General features: G+C 42.3%; 1 protein-coding gene across 1 annotated transcript in view; it reads left to right on the forward strand.

The window, feature by feature from the left end:
* Nucleotides 1-3,510: 3,510 nt before the first annotated feature.
* Nucleotides 3,511-19,461, forward strand: part of LOC109908777 (plexin domain-containing protein 2-like) — a 171,908-nt gene continuing 155,957 nt past the window's right edge. Inside the window, exon 1 of the mRNA XM_020507469.2 lies at nt 3,511-3,989. Within this exon, the coding sequence (XP_020363058.1) occupies nt 3,890-3,989 (100 nt within the window). The 5' untranslated portion in view covers nt 3,511-3,889. The remainder of the gene's footprint in view (nt 3,990-19,461) is intronic.

Below are 19,461 nucleotides of genomic sequence, written 5' to 3' on the forward strand. Positions count from 1 at the left end.
CTCGTCGGGCTTCTATGCCTCACCCAGCTTTTCCAGCTCCCTGCGTCAGCCGACCCGTCAGGCTCGCCCAGGTGGGACGCTGGGTAGCGCACCTGGGGGGGTACTGTCACGCCTGCTCCCGCTCTCCCTCTCCGGTGCTAGAGGGCACCAGGCTGGCCTTCATTACGCACGCCTGTCACCATCATTGCGCACAGCTGCACTATATTGGACTCACCTGGACTCCATTACCCTGTTGATTACCCCCTCTATATCTGTGTGCTCCTCCGTTTGTTCCGTGTGTCAGCATTAGTGTTGTTATGTGTCTAGACGCTGGCCTGTTCTATGTTCTCATCTCCAGCGTCGATCCATACAGCGATAGGAGGCAATACAACGTGATTAGAAGGCCTAGACTACTTCATCGTAATGAAAGCTAAATGCATTGGATACAAAACAAACACTAGCATGCCTTTCTCTTTCCGTGTAGGTGATTAGACAGATGAACTGCAGTCCCCTGAAGCGCAAGCCTTAACCAGAACCATGGGGAGACATCAATACTTGACATGCAGGTTGCTTCTCGACAATGCAACAACAATAAGAAATAAAAGATCATTACAAGCATAAAGTAAATGGCTCAGGAAAATAGAAAACATTTTAGCATTCACAAGTGATAGACATCAAGGAGATTAACATTCAAAAGCCTGCTTAGTACACCTCATTCAAATAATTGTGGTCTAAGTTGTAGACAATGAAGAGTTGAACATGGTGTTTGCTGGGCGGGAATAAAAACGTGCACACGGTGCAGTACCTTGGGGAATAAATCACCCACGTCTGTATTTTAGAATGAGCTTCCAATATTGCATGATAAAGAATGACGTGTGGATCTACTTCTAACATAGTGGCGATGCACACTGCTGAATAATCTCCCGACTAAACTCCTGGGATAGGGTGGTTTTACTGGTGGACGGGAGGCTCCTAAGTTCTTTACATATGTCTGGGTGATGGGGTGGGATGTGCTTCAACCTGACGAAAACAGAGCAGAAACATAAGGCCAAGGGAAGAGAAATCAACCCCACTACTCATAATGTCAGTGCTGGTTCAAGTTGCTACCTTTGTTCATGTGCATTTGTATTCAAAATTCATATTAAAGTATTTTGTAGAACATTTTAACATCATTTGGTGAATAAATAAACCTAATACTTACATTTTAACAAAGTTATTCCTTATTCCTCTGGAACATTTACTAATGCAGAAGTTTATGGAATTTTGGAACTTTCTCTCCGTTTTACTTTTAGTTGGCTTGAAACAGTTTTCCCACAACCATGTGAGTTCTCTTCTTTTCCCTCACAGCTTAGACTACAGGGAACACAGAAAACACACACCTGGCATTTCAAACACACCTAGCATTTCACTTTAATTCTTTACCTTGTGTTTCTAAGTGCATGAGAAAATAATACATTTACTAATGAATCTGTTTCGGATTCTTTGTCTCATTTGCAGCTACATTAGTCCAGTAGTCTACTAGTTAAAGGTGAGTAGGTTGTCTTTTAATAATACAATATATAATTAGCACTATTTCGTTGCTGTTTTTCATGTAACACTCAGATGTTATACTCTGAACTCTGCCACTCGCATCTCTCTCCTCTCCTCCCCAGTTAAGACAGAGCCTGCAAACAACAGTGAGACTGACTACCACAGAAGGCAACATTCTTTTTTGAAAGAATGTGGATTTTACTACATGAAATTCTCTGAAGGATAAGAGAGGAATCCAGCAGGTTATCCTACAAGAAAATGGCCCTGGAAATCTTGTGGAATTACCTGCAAGAATCTTACCTACAGGACTTTGGGGCCAATTTGGTGTAGGACAATTCCTGCAGGTCGTTTTTCAGGAACAAATCCTGCAGGATTTATTTGAGGACTATCTGCAGGATTCTTGCAAGGCTGTTTTCCTGAAGGACTAACTGCATGATTCCTACAGGAATTGTCCTAAAGGAAAGTGGCCCTGAAAATCCTGTGGTATATCCTGCAGAATATATTATTCTGCATGATTCCTTCAGGATTGCTTTCATGAAGGACACCATGCATGATTCCTACAGGATCCTACAGGAAAGAGGCCCCGAAAATGCAGTGGGATATCCTGCAGGACTTTTTTTGTAAGGGGCACTGTGGAAACTGAAAGAGCAAAGGGGCATGTGCTCTGCCCAGGTAGTTCCCTATCTGTGCATGTGCCTCTAGGCTGAACACGGTGAGCAACATCCTAAATATGAAAATGTGAAATGTTTTTGCACCTTCTCACCATTAAAGATAGTTAATGAAGAAATTGATGCCCTTGCAGCCTAAATGGATGATGCTTTATGTCCATGGGGGACACGAGTGTATTACCAGGGATGCACATCAAGCCTAGTCAATTGTGCAGATCTATCGTCCATGTACTATGGGCTGCCTAGACTACATGCAGTGCATTCGGAAAATATTCATACCCCTTGACTTTTACCACATTTTGTTACGTTACAGCCGTATTCTAAAATTGATTACATTTTTCCCCAGACCATGCGAAACAAGATTCTCTGGTCTGATGAAATCAAGATTGAACTCTTTGGCCTGAATGCCAAGCGGCACCATCCCTACGGTGAAGCATGGTGGTGGTAGCATCAGTGGCAGGGACTGGGAGACTAGTCAGGAACGAGGCAAAGATGAACAGAGCAAAGTACCAGAGAGATCCTTGATGGAAATCTGCTCCAGGTTCACCTTCCAACAGGACAACGATCCTAATCACACAACCAAGACAATTCTGGAGTGTTGATAAAGTCTCTGAATGTCATTGAGTGGCCCAGCCAAAGCCCGGACTTGAACCAGAACAAACATCTCTGGAGAGACCTGAAGATAATTGTGCAGCTACGCTCCCCATCCAACCTGACAGAACTTGAGTGGATTTCCAGAGAAGAATGAGAGAAACTCCACAAATACAGGTGTGCCAAGCTGTTAGCGTCATACCCAAGAAGACTCATGGCTGTAATAGCAGCCAAAGGCTCTTGAACAAAGTACAGAGTAAAGGGTCTGAAAACGTATGCATATTTGATATTTACGTTTTTTATTTTCAATACATTTCCACAAAATTGTTTTACCTGTTTTTGCTTTGTCATTATGCGGTATTGTGTGTTGATTGATGAGTGAATTTTAAAAAATACATTTTAGAACAAGGCAGTAACATAACGAAATGCAGAAAACATCAAGGGGTCTGAATACCTTCGGAATGCACTGTATAGGATAGGGTGTTTTCAACAAAGATGTTATGGTAGATTTTTTTTTTTACTTTAAAAAACTGTCTCATAGTGTAATAAGTTCTTGTCTGTCTTGTGTCACAGAAAAGTCCATTGTTATCCAGTTAGTTACGGGTGGATAACATATTCCAGCAGCATCTGACACTGTATTGTTGCAGACTGGTGATTTGCACTGACTGTAATAAGCTACGTACTATTGGTGGTGTTGGATTGGTGACGAGGGAGTCCTCTCTGAGAACCCAACTCACATTGCACCTCTTCTTTCCCGGGTAGGAATGAGACCTATGTGTGTGGAGCTGGGATGACCCCAATATTCTGAAACGTTTTGCTTTTTTTTGTGGTGGCCCGGGACCTTCTCGGACCGTATGCGCGCATTCACGCATATCTTCACTCACTCACTCACTCACTCACTCACGCACACACACACACACAAACAAAACACCACACATCATATTCCGCGTCTGCAAACCAACGAACAGCGCAGACAGGTTTTGCTCTGCGAAAGGCTGTCTTGCAGACTACACTCGAGAAGAGTTACGGAGTGTAGTCTACTTATCCCCTACGATTTTTGGTGTATGAAAAAATAAACATTCTATAAAGAGGAGCAGTGCAATCAATCGTGGATCTCGGATATGGCAGGTGTTAAGACATTCGACCTTGTTGTTGGAGTTGTTTTAGTTTTTCTGTCTCTTGGAAATGCGTTTCAAGAGCCCGGACAGGACCCGACAAACGGTAAGACCCCATAGTACCTCTTATATTTGCACCATGAAGATCTCTCCATATTTAATGATAACAAAATAAAACACTATGCATGATGTCTTGTACAGAGAGACGTTTACAGTGCTTTATTTATTATTTAGTGTGGTTTGGTGTAATAAGGTGCAATGCTGCAATCACTTTCATGGTGTAAAATAATTAAACAAGGTTTGTTGTAGACGTATTTACCAGTATCTTTTACTGCCTTTATAACTGTCAAATAAGAATTTGTATGGTGACTAAATACCAACTACATGCTACATGGTTTTCATTATTGCTATGATATTGTGTTTATAACGGGTTGTGCGCTCGTGAGTGAGGGTTGCTGAGGTTCGTGGTGTGTGTGCGTGCGTGCGTGCGTGTACTGCGCGCGTCCGCGCTTGTGAGGTGGATTTGAAGGCTGCTGGTTTTGGATGTGTGCACGGCTATTGTTCTCCACTATTTTTATTTCAGCGACCCTATGTCGGAGACTTTATGATAGCCTATGTCAGATCATTTATTATCCTTACTTACATGTGTATAACACAGTCTGCGTCCCAACGTGTTATCATGCTTTTAAGGGCATATTGTAAGAGGTGTTGAATGTGTTTCTTTTGCTCGTTTTTATCACATTCAATGTTTTATATAAATTAGTTGGGATTTGGTGAATCATGAACGACTTGATGAACATGGCCTTAGGGTAGGATTTTTTGAAAATCAAATGAGAAAAATCATGTTTTGCGTTTGACTTAGCTGTGGCATCCTATAAATCAAACAGCCTGTATTCTTTGACCCAACTATTAACATTCCTTAAAGAATACGATAACCTCCATGATAGGAAAGAACACAGATATGATTTTGGCAGTGGTGCGCCCCTTCAACCATCTGATTGAGTTTGTCCCTCTGTCAGTGCATGTGCTGTCTACCAGGACCTTGCTTTATCTGATCTGGAACCAGTGTTAAGACTGTAACTTTTTTATTACAGTAATTTACAGGTAACTGGCTGCCAGTAAGTTACTGTAAAAACCACAGTACTTTTTTTTTAAAGTGTAGAACAACCTGTACCAATCTGGCAGTCTCCACTTCTTCAAAGTTCAACAACCAAATACTTTCAATCAGTAACCCATCATTTTAGAAAAAATAACTTGCTCAAGTATTAGTATTCCCGATGGAGGTGCAGGTCTTTAAAGTGAGGGAGGTACATTGATGATCCACACTCTTCTGCAAGGTGTCTACAGTTGATGCCTGCATTCCAAATGACATCCTATTCCCTACACACTATTTTTGACCAGGGCCCAAAGGAAGATGTTGAGTTAATACTGTCCAACAGGGCTCTAGTAGTTTGATGAGTCCATACTGTCCACCAAAGGGGCTCTAGTAGGTGGAGGAGTCCATGCTGTCCACTAGGTGTTGAGTTGATTTTATTTTTACAGGGACAGTGGGCATTAATCAACGTTTCAGTAAAAGTGCTGGTTTTAGCAAGCCGGCTAATTTTTAACCGCAGTCCCTGGCAGGTTATTAAAAACAATTACAATATAGACAATAGCAACATAGGACAAGCAAGACATAGCATACAGACAGAGCAACATAGGACAAGCAAGACATAGCATACAGACAGAGCAACATAGGACAAGCAAGACGTAGCATACAGACAGAGCAACATAGAACAAAAAGCAGCAACACAAAAATCATAAAAGCAACAAAGTGTTTCCACACTTCAAAAGCTACAGACAACAGACAACATGGAAAGCGGCAACACACAGCTAGGGACCATGTTCACAAATCTGATTGACCTTTAGCCATGTCTTCAAGCATTTTGTGAAAGTGTGATATGTGGTGCAGTTATCTGTGTCTGATGGCAGTGGGATGCTCTCACAGAGAAAGCGGATTTACCATATCGTATGAATCGGAAATTAGCTAGGTTGAATTTGGTTATTTGAATTACCTTTTTCACATGCTTTTTAAAAGAGAGGTTGGAATCAAGTATGATGCCAAGGTACTTAAAATCAGATACCACCTAGAGCTTCTCCCCTGACACATAGACATTTAGCATCTGTTGCCCTCTTTGTGAAGAACATGCAAACAGTTTTTTCCACATTGAGATGCAAACACGAGTCACTGAGCCACTTTGTAACCTGGACCATTACAGTAGTGAGTTCTTGTGCAGCTTGTTGTTTGCTCTTTGCATGCACATATATCACTGTATCATCTGCATACATTTGAACTTCAGACCCAGTACAGACAGAAGGCAGATCATTAATGTACAGGCTGAACAGGAGGGGCCCCAGTATTGACCCTTGGGGCACGCCCACATCATAGCTAAGAGTGGGCGACAGCTCATTGCTCACTTTGACACACTGAATTCTGCCTTCAAGGTATGATTTTATCCATCTCAAGTCATCAGGGGAAAAGTTCAACTTGGACAATTTTGTGATGAGAATCTCATGGTTAACAGTATCAAAAGCCTCCCTTAGGTCCAGAAAGGTCCCCAACAACGCCCCCTTTGTCCATCTTGGACTTTACATTTTCCAGAAGAAAGCAGTTGGGCGTTTCTGTGGATTGTTTCGCTCTGAAGCCATACTGCATGGAGTGTAATGTGAAGGGGCTGTTGTTGAGGTGGGCAATCAGTTGTTCTGCTACACACTTTTCAACAACCTTTGACACCACAGGTAGTATACTAATGGGCCTGTAGTTACTCACGTCAGCAGGGTTGCCTGATTTAAACATGGCCGTTATTATGGCCGACTTCCATACCCTTGGAAACACCCCGAGACCAATAGATGTGTTGGTGACCTTAGTAATGGGGCCAATGAGTGACTCTTTGTAGTTTTTAAGAAAGGTAGAGTCCAGCCCAAACACATCTTTGGCTTTAGAGTTCTTTAGTGAGCTAATCACCTTGTTCACCTTAGACTCAGAAACCTCCCTTATGATGAAGACAGGTTGAGCATAATTTACTAGCACTGAGCCCAAGAAACCAGTGGAGGGGTTCTGTGTCAGTACCCTGACAGAGTCAATAAAGTAGGTATTGAAGGCTATTGCTATTTCGACTGCATCCTGTGTGTTATTCACCATGATTTCTAGTATTTTTGCAATGTTACTAGGGTCTTTCCCTGTTAACTTTTTTAGATTCTCCAAGATCAGTTTAGAATTTCCCTTTGCTTCACCAATTATGTTAATAAAAAAGTTTGCCTTGGTCTGTCTGATTTCTTTCATCACCTTATTTCTCAACATGGTAAACCTACGTCTGTCATGCTCTAATTTGGATTTTAGGGCTATTTTTAGAGCATAATCTCGTTATTTCATCAATTTCCAGATTTCTCCATTTAGCCAAGGAAGAGTGCTCTTTTGGCCAGGTTTGGATTAGATTTTCTTTAGGAAACCATTTATTGTAGTCTGGATTGTGGATAGAAAAACTTGACTATCAGCTTCCACATCTGTATAGGACAAGAGATCATTCAGTTAATTTCCTTAATTGCGTTTTCATAATAGCTTAATTCACTCTTAGATATTCTTAGTTGATCCGGCTTTCTAACAGTAGAGAGGTTAAACCTGCTCTTAGACAGTTTTCTGGTTCTAAGTGTAAGATTATGATCAGATAGCCCAGTAACCATATTGAAGGATTTAGTCACTCTCTCTGGTTTATTACTGAACACCAAATCAATCTGTGTTTTAGAGCAACAAGTCACCCTGGTTGGCCCTAGCTAACTAGCTGTGTAAGGTCAAAGGTATTAGTGATCTGTTTGAGGGTTTTCCTACAAAACTCATCTTCATTAAATCTCCCATTAAGATGAACTCTTTCCCAAAGTCACATTCCCTAAGCATGTTATTAAACTGATCAAAAAACACACTTTTGTTAGAAGGTGGCCTATACATACTCTAGTAGATGCTCTAGTAGATGCTCTAGTAGATGCTCTAGGTGCTCTAGTAGATGGATGAGTCCATACTGTCCACCAGGGCTCTAGTTGTTGGATGAGTCCATACTGTCCACCAAAGGCTCTAGTAATTGGATGAGTCCATACTGTCCACCAGGGGCTCTAGTAGATGGATGAGTCCATACTGTCCACCAGGGGCTCTAGTAGTTGGTTGAGTGCATACTGTCCACCAAAGGCTCTAGTAATTGGAAGAGCCCATACTGTCCACCAGGGCTCTAGTAGTTGGATGGGTCCATGCTGTCCACCAAAGGCACTAGTATTTGGATGAGTCCATACTGTCCACAAAAAGCTCTAGTAATTGGATGAGTCCATACTGTCCACCACGGGCTCCAGTAGTTGGATGAGTCCATGCTGTCCACTAGGTGCTCTAGTAGTTGGATGAGTCCATACTGTCAAGAAAAGGCTATAGTCCTTGGATGAGTCCATACTGTCCACCAGGGGCTCTAGTAGTTGGATGAGTCCATACTGTCCACCAGGGGCTCTAGTAGTTGGATGAGTCCATGCTGTCCACCAAAAGCTCTAGTAATTGGAAGAGCTCATACTGTCCACCAGGGCTCTAGTTGTTGGAGGAGTCCATAGTGTTCAACAAAGACTCTAGTAATTGGAAGAGCCCATACTGTCCACCAGGGGCTCTAGCAGATGGATGAGTCCATACTGTCCACCAAAGGCTCTAGTAGTTGGATGAGTCATACTGTCCACCAGGGGCTGTAGTAGGTGGATGAGTCCATGCTGTCCACTAGGTGCTCTAGTAGATGGATGAGTCCATAATGTCCAGCAAAGACTCTAGTAGCTGGATGAGTCCATACTGTCCACCAGGGGCTCTAGTAGTTGGATGAGTCGATGCTGTCCACTAGGTGCTCTAGTAGATGGATGAGTCCATGCTGTCCACCAGGGGCTCTAGTAGATGGATGAGTCCATACTGTCCACCAATGGCTCTATTAGTTGGATGAGTCCATACTGTCCACAAAAGGCTCTAGTATTTGGATGAGTCCATACTGTCCACTGAAGGCTCTAGTAATTGGATGAGCCCATACTGTCCACCAGGGGCTCTTGTAGGTGGATGAGTCCATGCTGTCCACCAGGGGCTCTAGTAGATGGATGAGTCCATATTGTCCACCAGGGGCTCTAGTAGATGGATGAGTCCATACTGTCCACCAAAAGCTCTAGTGGTGAGCTCTTCAGAATGGGTGTCTGTGTTTGAGAGAGAAAAACTACTATGAGTATGTTATTGTTTTAGATTCAAACACACGTACACACACACGCACATAGACATTGTGTTGTCGTTCGTGTGCTATTCACCATATCAGGTACTTTGTCTTAGTTTATGGAGCCAATGAATCTCCTTGGCCAGCCAGTGCTGCACATGGATCATCTGAACTTAGATCCTTGCTAGAATTATCAAGAGCTCACATTCTATATTGAAAACTCATGATCTGGGCCTTTCAGAGGTACGCTCTGGGTTGAAGTGTCACACTGTTTCTGAAGAGGTTATGGAATAAAATAATTCACATTCTCATTGATTTCAACCACCACCCGTTTTTCCTCAAATGAAGCAAAGTTCTCCAACCTCAACAGTTATTTGCAAACACATGGACAGGGATCCAGCTGTCAACGTCTAAAAGGCTTGTAGAGATTTGCAACTTTAGAGATCTTTCCAGGTGCACCTCTCTCTGCCTCTGTTCTATATAGGGTATTATTTTTAGAGTAGCTGTCCAGTGAGACGCTTCCCTTGTCTTAGCATTAACTGACCATATTTATGGTGAGTAGTGCCTCTCTCCTTTCCTAGATAGTACATTATTAATAAACAGGAAGTAAAGCACAAGAAACACCCTAATGAATGTCAGCCGTGGGGTTGGTGTGGGTGCACCCAAAGGCTGTTCACTCTGAAGTGCACAGGGTATCTAAGACCTTGTTGTGTACAACTCACTGTGGAGACTGACTCACACTCTCTGGTTCTTTCATTGGCCAGCTTCCACAGCAGCAGATGACAGGGAAAAATACAAATGTTGATGGCTATAGCCACACACCCACACACAGTTTTGTATAACAAGAATTTAAGCTTTCTGCCAATATCAGATATGTCTATGTCCTGGGAAATTTTCTTGTTACTTACAGCCTCATGCTAATCGCATTAGCCTATGTTAGCTCAACCGTCCCGTTAACGGGACACCGATCCGAAAATAAGATAACTAACCTTATGGGGGGGAAACACAATTCAGTCCCATTCAAAATCAAATTTTCCATAAACCTAACCCTAAACCTAACCCTAGCTCCTAACCCTAAACCTAATTCTAACCCTAACACTAATTCTAACCTTAGCCCTAAACCCCCTGGAAATAGTAAATGACCTTATGGGGACAAAATAAATGTTCACATTTCTTGTTTGTTTACTATTCTTGTGGGGACTTCTGATCCCCACAAGTATAGTTAAACATGTTCGCACGCACGCACACACACACACGCACACACACACACACACACACACACACACACACACACACACACACACACACACACACACACACACACACACACACACACACACACACACACACACACACACACACACACACACACACACACACACACACACTTCCTCTCACAGTTATAAATGAGAAGAGCAGTGCCTTATATCTGGACGACATTAGAAGGTCTCATGGGCTAAACATATTTCTTTCAAACATTCCCATCATGTGACGCCTCTGGGTGATGGCCAGTGGCACGCTCACACACTGATGAGTACAGAATATAGAGGTATGATTTCATCGTGATTTTGGGGTTAATTCTCACTCTGGTTCTCTCTCAGAGAGAGATACTGTATAGGCCACTTAGTGTGTGCTGTTGCAGTCAGTCTTGATCTGCTCACTAACGATGCGGTCTGATTTAACAGCCCTCAATGCGATCATTTAAATGTGCTAAGATTGTGGTTGTGTACGGAATGCCATGTGTTAGTGGAGAGCTCTGTTGTATGGGATTCAGGCACGGTGCTGTGCTTTTCTACACTGTGCTGTGCAGAGTTGAATGGATTCTCAGGTAGCGAGTGACTTAACCAGGCAGTTATCCACGGCCCTAGCTCTGGGGACCCTGCTTCTCATCCATCCTAATACCACAGGCTGCCTTCCCTCTCACACACACAGACACACACAAATACAAGCCACGCATGTACGTACATAGACATAGAGTTAACACAGTGGTTTCTTAGCAGCGCAAACACTTGAAAAAGGCTGAGTTTGACCTTCGAGGCTAACACAGCCTATCTGACTTGTCTGGTGAAGTGTCGGTCTGTGTGACACAAGTCTTACTGGCAAAATGGTGCACAAGAGAGCTCTGTGTGTCTGTTCTGAAAGAGGAGACGGTGTTGAGCACGAAAGAGGAGAAGTGCAGGAAGTTTATAAGCCTTCTGGAAAGGAATTCCATTCTCTCTCTCTCTCTCTCTCTCTCTGTGACACTGCACATTCTAACTGGTCAGAATCAAAGTCTCTTTAGTGGCTCTCTGAATTACCTCCTGAAAGAAGCTTCCTTGAATGGACGGAGGATGACAGGGGTGGGGTGGTATGAGCCGGGGAGGGGGTGGTGGTTGGTGTTGGTCATTGTCTTGCTCTATATGTGGTGACAAGTCTTCTATACCGCACAGGACCGGGATGGTACGGTCCCATACCGCAACACGGCAACACCAGGCTCTTGCGTTAGTCATGCCTCAGACCCTGAAATCTCAGGTCCACCCCTTTGCTCTGTGAAGGACCCTTATACAGGGGGGTAGAGGGTAGGGTGCATGTGGTAGAGGATAGAGGGTAGAGCCAGAAAGAGAGGGGTGAGAGGGGCTCAATAGGCACGGAGACAAAGCAAAGAGGCCTATAGTTAATGAAACCCCGGTGCAGTTAAGCTGCTCTTTATGTACAGACATTGTCTTTCATGCCATTTTCAAGCTCTTTCATGTCCATCTTTGCCCTTTGTCTCGCACACTCATTGGGGCTTTTCGATTTTCTTAGCCTTTTCTTAGAATTGTAGTAATCACTCAGTGGGGTATTTTTGTGCTTTTGTATTGTGTGTATTAGATTAAAGGTCCAATGCAGCCGTTTTCTCTCCAAATCAAATCATTTCTGGGTAACAATTAAGTACCTTACTGAGATGGTTTGCCAATTAAAATAGTCAAAAATAAACAAAAATAGCTTCTTGGCAAAGAACATTTTCTCAGGCAATAATTTTGCTAAGACTGTCTGGGAGTGGTCTAAGTTGGGAGTGGAAAACTGAAAACTAGCTGTTATTGTCAGAGAGGTTTGTAAACTCTCTTTCTTATTGGTCTATTAACTGATTCCACAATGGAAAGGCCAAAGCTCCATTCAACCAAAACAGGCAGAATTTTTTTTGCACTCAAAGAACATCATCACAATTTTCACAATTTCACAGTATTTTTTCAACTTCATAGTGTGGAAATATATATAAATACACTGGAAAATCACATGTTTGACTGCGCTGGGCCTTAAATATAAGTACTTTATTAGGGCCCCTATAAAAGTCTGCGAAAGCAGGAATTGGTGGAATGGTGTTGGCTGTACGTAACTTTTATTGAATAACATGCATCTGAATGGGCTTAACTGAGTGCTCTTTGAAGAGAACTGAATATCGAGAATTCAATTTACCATGCATCATAAACCCTTTAATAAACAGCCCGGCAGGGTAGGCTTATCATAGTCTATGACAACTGATCTCAGACCAGCATCTGAAGCAGAGATTCATTCACAGGTAGAGCCTGATCTGTTGTCTGGCTGTCCAAGCAGCTGTACAATGCTTCCTTTGGCTGAGCTGGATAGTCTTAACAAGAAAGGTAAGTGTGTTTCTGAGATGGAGGGATTTCCACCAAGCTTCCTTCCGGCTGCAGGGCAGGGGTGAGTGTGTGATGATTAAGGAGGGAGGAAATTTGGGGAGAGTGCAATCCCTTACTTCGCCCCTCATCTTCTGCTTTTTGTCATGGGCTGGCAAGAGTGCTAGTGTAGAGGGGTGATAGTGTGGAGTGAGTTAGGGATGGTAGTATGCAAGACCACATGGTAATAGTATGGGCTATCCGGGGATGTATGTTGTACCTTTATAGTCTGGTCTGTGTAAGCCAGGTTCACACTAAATAATGTAAGGTTGCATGTTGTCGTTCTCAGTTATCAACACAACCAAGGGAAGAAACTGACCTCTCGAATGCCTCATAGCTGCTGGAAATGTCAGTTCGGATAGAAACAGCACCTGAACACACCAGTCAGTCATCGCTGTTGCAAGAAATCCTGTATCTTCAAAAATGTAACGTGCCATATATTGAACATACAACAATGACACTTCAGGGATATTTTGAATGCATGTTCGTGGTCCTACAGTCATTACGTTTTCAGACTGCATACAAGGGAGTTACTGCATTCACTTAATGTAAAAAAGGCATTCTTCCGGCAGTGACACATTGTAACTTTGATACCAGCTGAAACAAGCCAAGGTTCAGGAAGAGAGGAGGGAGCAGCCAGTCACAGAGGGATTAGAGAGTAAAGCCCTAAAACATTATACACTTCAGCAAGTGTCACGAGTTTCACTGAGTTACCCAACCTAAGAGTCAGCACAGCAGACTGCTGGGTTTTGCAAGAACAGAGAGAGCTGCTCGCTCCCTCAGTGGAACTGGCTGTCTGTATACAGTGCATTTGGAAAGTATTCAGACCTCTTGACTTTTTCCACATTTTGTTACGTTACAGCCTTATTCTAAAAATGATTAAATTATTTTTGGTTCTCATCAATCTACAGACAATACCCCATAATGACAAAGCGAAAACAGGTTTTTAGAAATATCTGCACATTTATTAAAAAGAAAAAAACTGAAATACCTCATTTACATAAGTATTCCGACACTTTGCTATGAGACGCAATTGAGCTCAGGTGCATCCTGTTTTCATTGATCATCCTTGAGATGTCACGGCTGTGTGGAGAGACGGACCAAGGCGCAGCGTGCTCTGAGTTCCACATCTTTATTTTCTTGTGAAACTTACAAAAACAAAAAGGAAACAAACAACGAACAGTAAAATACGAGGTGCTACATGCACTAACTCAAAATAAGATCCCACAAAACACAATGGGGAAATGGCTGCCTAAATATGATCCCCGATCAGAGACAACAATAAACAGCTGCCTCTGATTGGGAACCATACCAGGCCAACAACATAGATATAAACACACTAGATCACCCACCCTAGTCACACCCCGACCTAACCAAAATAGAGAATAAAAGGCTCTCTATGGTCAGGGCGTGACACGAGTTGTTTCTACAACTTGATTGGAGTCCACATGTGGTTAATTCAATTAACTGAACATGATTTGGAAAGGCACACATCTGTCTATATAAGGTCCCACATTTGACAGTGTATGTCAGAGCAAAAACCAATCCATGAGGTTGAAGGAATTGTCCTTAGAGCTCCGAGATAGGATTGTGTCGAGGCACGAGATCTGTGGAAGGGTACCAAAAATTGTCTGCAGCATTGAAGGTCCCCAAGAACACAGTGGCCTCCATCATTCTTAAGTGGAAGAAGATTGGGACCACCAAGACTCTTCCTAGAACTGGCTGCCCGGCCAAACTGAGCAATCGGGGGAGAAGGGCCTTGGTCAGGGATGTGACCAAGAACACGATGGTCACTCTGACAGTGCTTGAATTCCTCTGTGGTGATGGGAGAACCTTCCAGAAGGACAACCATCACTACAGCACTCCACCAATGTGGCTCTTATGGTAGAGTGGCCAGATAGAAGCCACTCTTCAGTAAAAGTCACACAACAGCCCACTTGGAATTTGCCAGAAGGCACCTAAAGGAGTCTAATACCATGAGGAACAATATTCTTTGGTCTGATGTAACCAAGATTGCTCCAGAGCTCTCAGGACCTCAGACTGGGGCGAAGGTTCACCTTCCAACCGGACAACGACCCTAAGCACACAGCCAAGACAACACAGGAGTGGCTTCGGGACAAGTCTTTGAATGTCCTTCAGTGGCCGAGCCAGAACCCAGACTTGAACCTGAAAAAAAGCTGTGCAGCGATGCTCCCCACTCAACCTGACAGAGCTTGAAAGGATCTGCAGAGAAGAATTTGAGAAATTCCGGTGTGCCAAGCTTACAGGTGTGCCAAGCTTGTAGCGTCATACCCAAGAAGACATCGATGCTGTAATTGCTGCCAAAGGTGCTTCAACAGTACTGAGTAAAGGGTCTGAATACTTATGTAAATGTGTTATTTTTTTAATATATTTTTTTACATTTGGAGAAAAAAATCCAAAAACCTGTTTTTGCTTTGTCATTATGGGATATTGTGTGGAGATGGATGAGGACAAGAAATACATTTAAACAATTTTAGAATAAGGCTGTAACGTAACAAAAAGTCAAGGGGTCTGAATACTTTCCAAATGCACTGGATACATCAGTCACTTATGTGTTGTGTGGTCTACTCTGAATCAGTGGTCCCCGTTGGGTTACAGCCTTTAGCGCTCTGCCTCAACGAGGTAATGGGGTGAAACACAGATGGGACTCTGCAATGTTTGTTTGTTATGTGTGTGTTTGTGTGTTTCTCTCTCTCTCTTTCTCTCTCTCTCTCTCTGGATTTGGTGTGTGTGTGTTGAGTGTTCACAGTCGCCAGTGAGTGTGGAGAGTTGAAGAACCCCCTCTGGGTGTGTCATGAAGGAGGGCCACAGGTCTTTCAATGTGTCCAGGCATGCTGAACAGAAGACAAAGAGCCAGGGGAGGACCCTCTTACCCCGGCCTGTCAGCAGGCTTCATGTCCCCAGCCCAGCAGGAGCAGCGGCTTTCCTTTGTACCAGACCAGACTGTGTCACTCACTGGCGCTACCAATATGCTGCTAAATGCCTATGTAGCATGTGTGTGTGTCTGTATGTAAGGGGGAGAGTGTTTCTCTAGGTGTGTGTTTGGTGTTGTCGTTCTCTCATATTTCCTTTTCCTCTTTTTTTCTCTAGCCCTGAGAATGTTTTCTGTCAAGTTCAACAGGAACCTCTCTCCTTATCCAATGCCAACCCCATCCTGATCATGGCATGACATGACATGCCGCTTGCCAGCTTCTTACTTACAATTGTTCTACTGTTGATGCTGCAATGTACTCATTGATATTTGTGTCTGGTAAAGATGTTTTAAACCGTCTGCAAGTCTAAGTAGAATTATGGGACTCCCTCACTTGAGTGCAACAACACAGTCTTTGTTTCTGTGCCTGGAAAGAGGCTGTGTCGCTGTCCAAATGTCTCTCCCTCTCCCAAGCAAACTCATCCTTACGACCAGCAGCCATGCCCTGCAAAAACCACAGTCAATTAAGTGTCTCGGGTTAATATAAAAATACTACACACTACCACAAGTACATTTTGGGGTCAGAAATGGGGAGGACAGATCATGACTTGGAAGTTGAAATCAAATTCATGTTTATGTGAACTACGACCTTTATCCGGAAATGGATAAATATCGACCTTTCTAATAAGGATAATGAGGACGATTCCCATGCTCCGTTAGCTTTGAGGTGGTATTTGTCATATGGGTGTTTACTGTATGGTTGTTAATTGTGTTGTCGTCAGATTCTCCATTCACAGAGATGGGTGGGTGCTCCTCGTGTAAATTGTGTTGAATTGATTTTATGGAATACTAAATGCTGAAGAAATAAATTAGCTCTGATTTATTGGCGGGCTGCCTCGGGGGGCGAAACTGAGGAAGTGTCGCAGAATGTGTGTGTGCGTGGGAAAGTAAGAGGAATGTGGTTTTCGGATTCATGTATGAACACACATGTATGAACAAATCACATGTGAAAAATGTTATGTGGGAAAAGTATATATGTATATAGTCAGGTGTGGTTTTCGGACACAATTGGGAAGTTTTACATGGATTTTTCAAATGAACATTTTTCATATATGAACACATCACAATTTAGCTGTAAAGATAAGTGCACAAAAATGATAAAAAGTTAACTCACGTTAACTGACTAACACTGACACCCCTAATTTAAAATCATATTTTTGATTTTTTTCCAAAATCAAACACATTCACACAATTTTCAAATAAATAAAAATGTATTTTAGCCCTAAAAAACCCCAACAGCTAGCTAGGGTGAAATGGGAGGCTAGCTATTGACTGTCCCTATGCTAGCTAGCAGTTAGCAATTAGCATGCAACCATTGAATAAACATTTAATAAAAAGTAACCTTATAAAATACACACAGCTAGTGTGGTTCATATGTAAAAACACTAAATATGAGTACTCTTTTGTAAAAATATAACCATTTAAAAGACAAAACATTTATAACGGGCATCAGGTAACCTAGCTGTTAGAATGTTGGGCTAATAACCGAAAGACTGTGACCCTACTCTTAGGGGGTGTGTGTCTCTTTGTTAACAACTAGTACACAATCTCTAATATTAAGGAAGTCTCAAGGTTCCATGACAACGCCTCTTCCCCCTCAGGAGGCTGAAAAGATTTGTCATGGGTCCTCAGATCCTCAAAAAGTTCTACAGCTGCAGCATTGAGAGCATCTTGACTGGCTGCGTCACTGCTTGTTATGGCAACTGTTTGGCCTCCCGACTGCAAGGCTCTACAGAGGGTAGTGCGTACAGTCTAATACATCACTGGGACCGAGCTCCCTGCCTTTCAGGACCTCTATACCAGGCGGTGTCAGAGGAAGGCCCAAATATTGTCAGACTCCAGCCACCCAAGTCATAGACTGTTTTCTCTGCTACCACACGGCAAGCGGTACTGATGCACCAAGTCTGGAACCAACAGGACCCCGAACAGCTTCTACCCTCAAGTTATAAGACTGCTAAATAGTTAGTTAAGTAGCTACCAATAGCTACGCGGAATATCTGCATTGACCCTTTTTGCACTAGTCTCTTTTGACTCATCACATACGCTGCTTACTGTTTATTATCTATACCGTTACCTAGTCACTTTATCCCTACCTAAATGTACATATCAACCTCAACTATCTGGTAGCCCTGCACATCGACTCGGTACTGGTAACCCATGTATATTGCCAAGTTATCGTTACTCATTGTGTATTTATTTCTCGTGTTGTCATTTTTCTATTTATTCCTCATGTCATTATTTTTTTTTTTTTCTTCTATTCTCAAAATGTTCTGCATTTTGGGGAAGGGCCCATAAGTACGCATTTCTCTGTTAGTCTACACCTGTTGTTTACAAAGCATGTGACAAATACAATGTGATTTGATTTGATTGACTCGCATACAAACGTGAGCTAGCTAGCGACTTAGCTTGGCTACACTCATGTAAATGGGAAAATCTCATTCTTTTTTTCACTTGGTCTAAACAATTCAATTACACACAAAAATATAAACGCAACATGTAGAGTTTTGGTCCTATGTTTCATAAGCTGAGATTCCCAGAAATTGTCCATTCGCACCTTTTGTGGGGAAAAACTCATTCTGATTGGCTGGTCCTAGCTCTCCAGTGGGTGGGCCTATGCCCTCCAAGACCCACCCATGGCTGCACCCCTGCCCAGTTATGTGAAATCCATAGATCAGGGCCTAAGGAATTTATTTAAATTGACTGATTTCCTTATTTTGAACTGTAACTCAGTAAAACCTTTGAAATTGTTGCATGTTGTATTTATGTTTTTGTTTAGTATCTAAATGACCAGAAAACTCATCACAGTTTAGTTAACATGTTATCTCTACATTTTGAAAATGTAACCATGCGTACCAACCGGAAAAACGGAAAAATAAGGAAAAATAAGGAGACACAAAGTACTAGCTTTTCAGTTCTTTTCACTGGGCTTCTTCCAACAGTCATGCACCAATGTACGAAGAAGACATTATTTGTAGCCTTTTCCTGCAGTCAAATGACCAAATCCCCCTCTAGTGGTCTCATAGGTGGAATATTATTCATATTTTCATAATTTCATAATTAACAAACATGTTTTTTTGGAAGCGCTGAAAATCCAGTCTTTGCTATATTTCAGTCTTCTGTGTTGTATATAAAGTGTAACATTGGGATGAAAACTCAAAATGTAATACATTTCAACTCTATCTCTGACATGGTACAGGTGTCTTCTTTTTTAAAGTCCATAACCATGTGTGTGAGGTGGGTACCTTTGTTTCAAGGTAGATTTGTTTAAGATTACCAAGAAACACTCTGTGTGACTCTGATCTAGCATTTTAACTATTATATTCAGGTAGACTAAGTAACATTTTTATAGAATGACATTACAGAATTAGCAATTCCACATGTGGAAAAATTGCTACTGCAACATGTTAAAACCACCTTTTTTACGTGAGGAGAACATCACTATTTCTTATTAAACTGTAAATGTGATTTTCACATGTTAATGTTTTTCAAATTTCAACTTGCAATTCCACATTTGAAAGTGAGATTTATACGTGTGGAGTTTTCTTACGTATGAAACTGCAGATGTGATTTTCACATGTTAATGTTTTTGAAGTTGCAAAGTTTTCTTCCATGACGTGAAACTGTAAATATAATTTTTAAATGTGAGGTGAAAACATGTTATTCTCCTCACATGTGAAAAGGTGG

Source organism: Oncorhynchus kisutch, linkage group LG18 (genome assembly GCF_002021735.2).
Source record: "Oncorhynchus kisutch isolate 150728-3 linkage group LG18, Okis_V2, whole genome shotgun sequence".
NCBI classification, from domain to species: domain Eukaryota; kingdom Metazoa; phylum Chordata; class Actinopteri; order Salmoniformes; family Salmonidae; genus Oncorhynchus; species Oncorhynchus kisutch.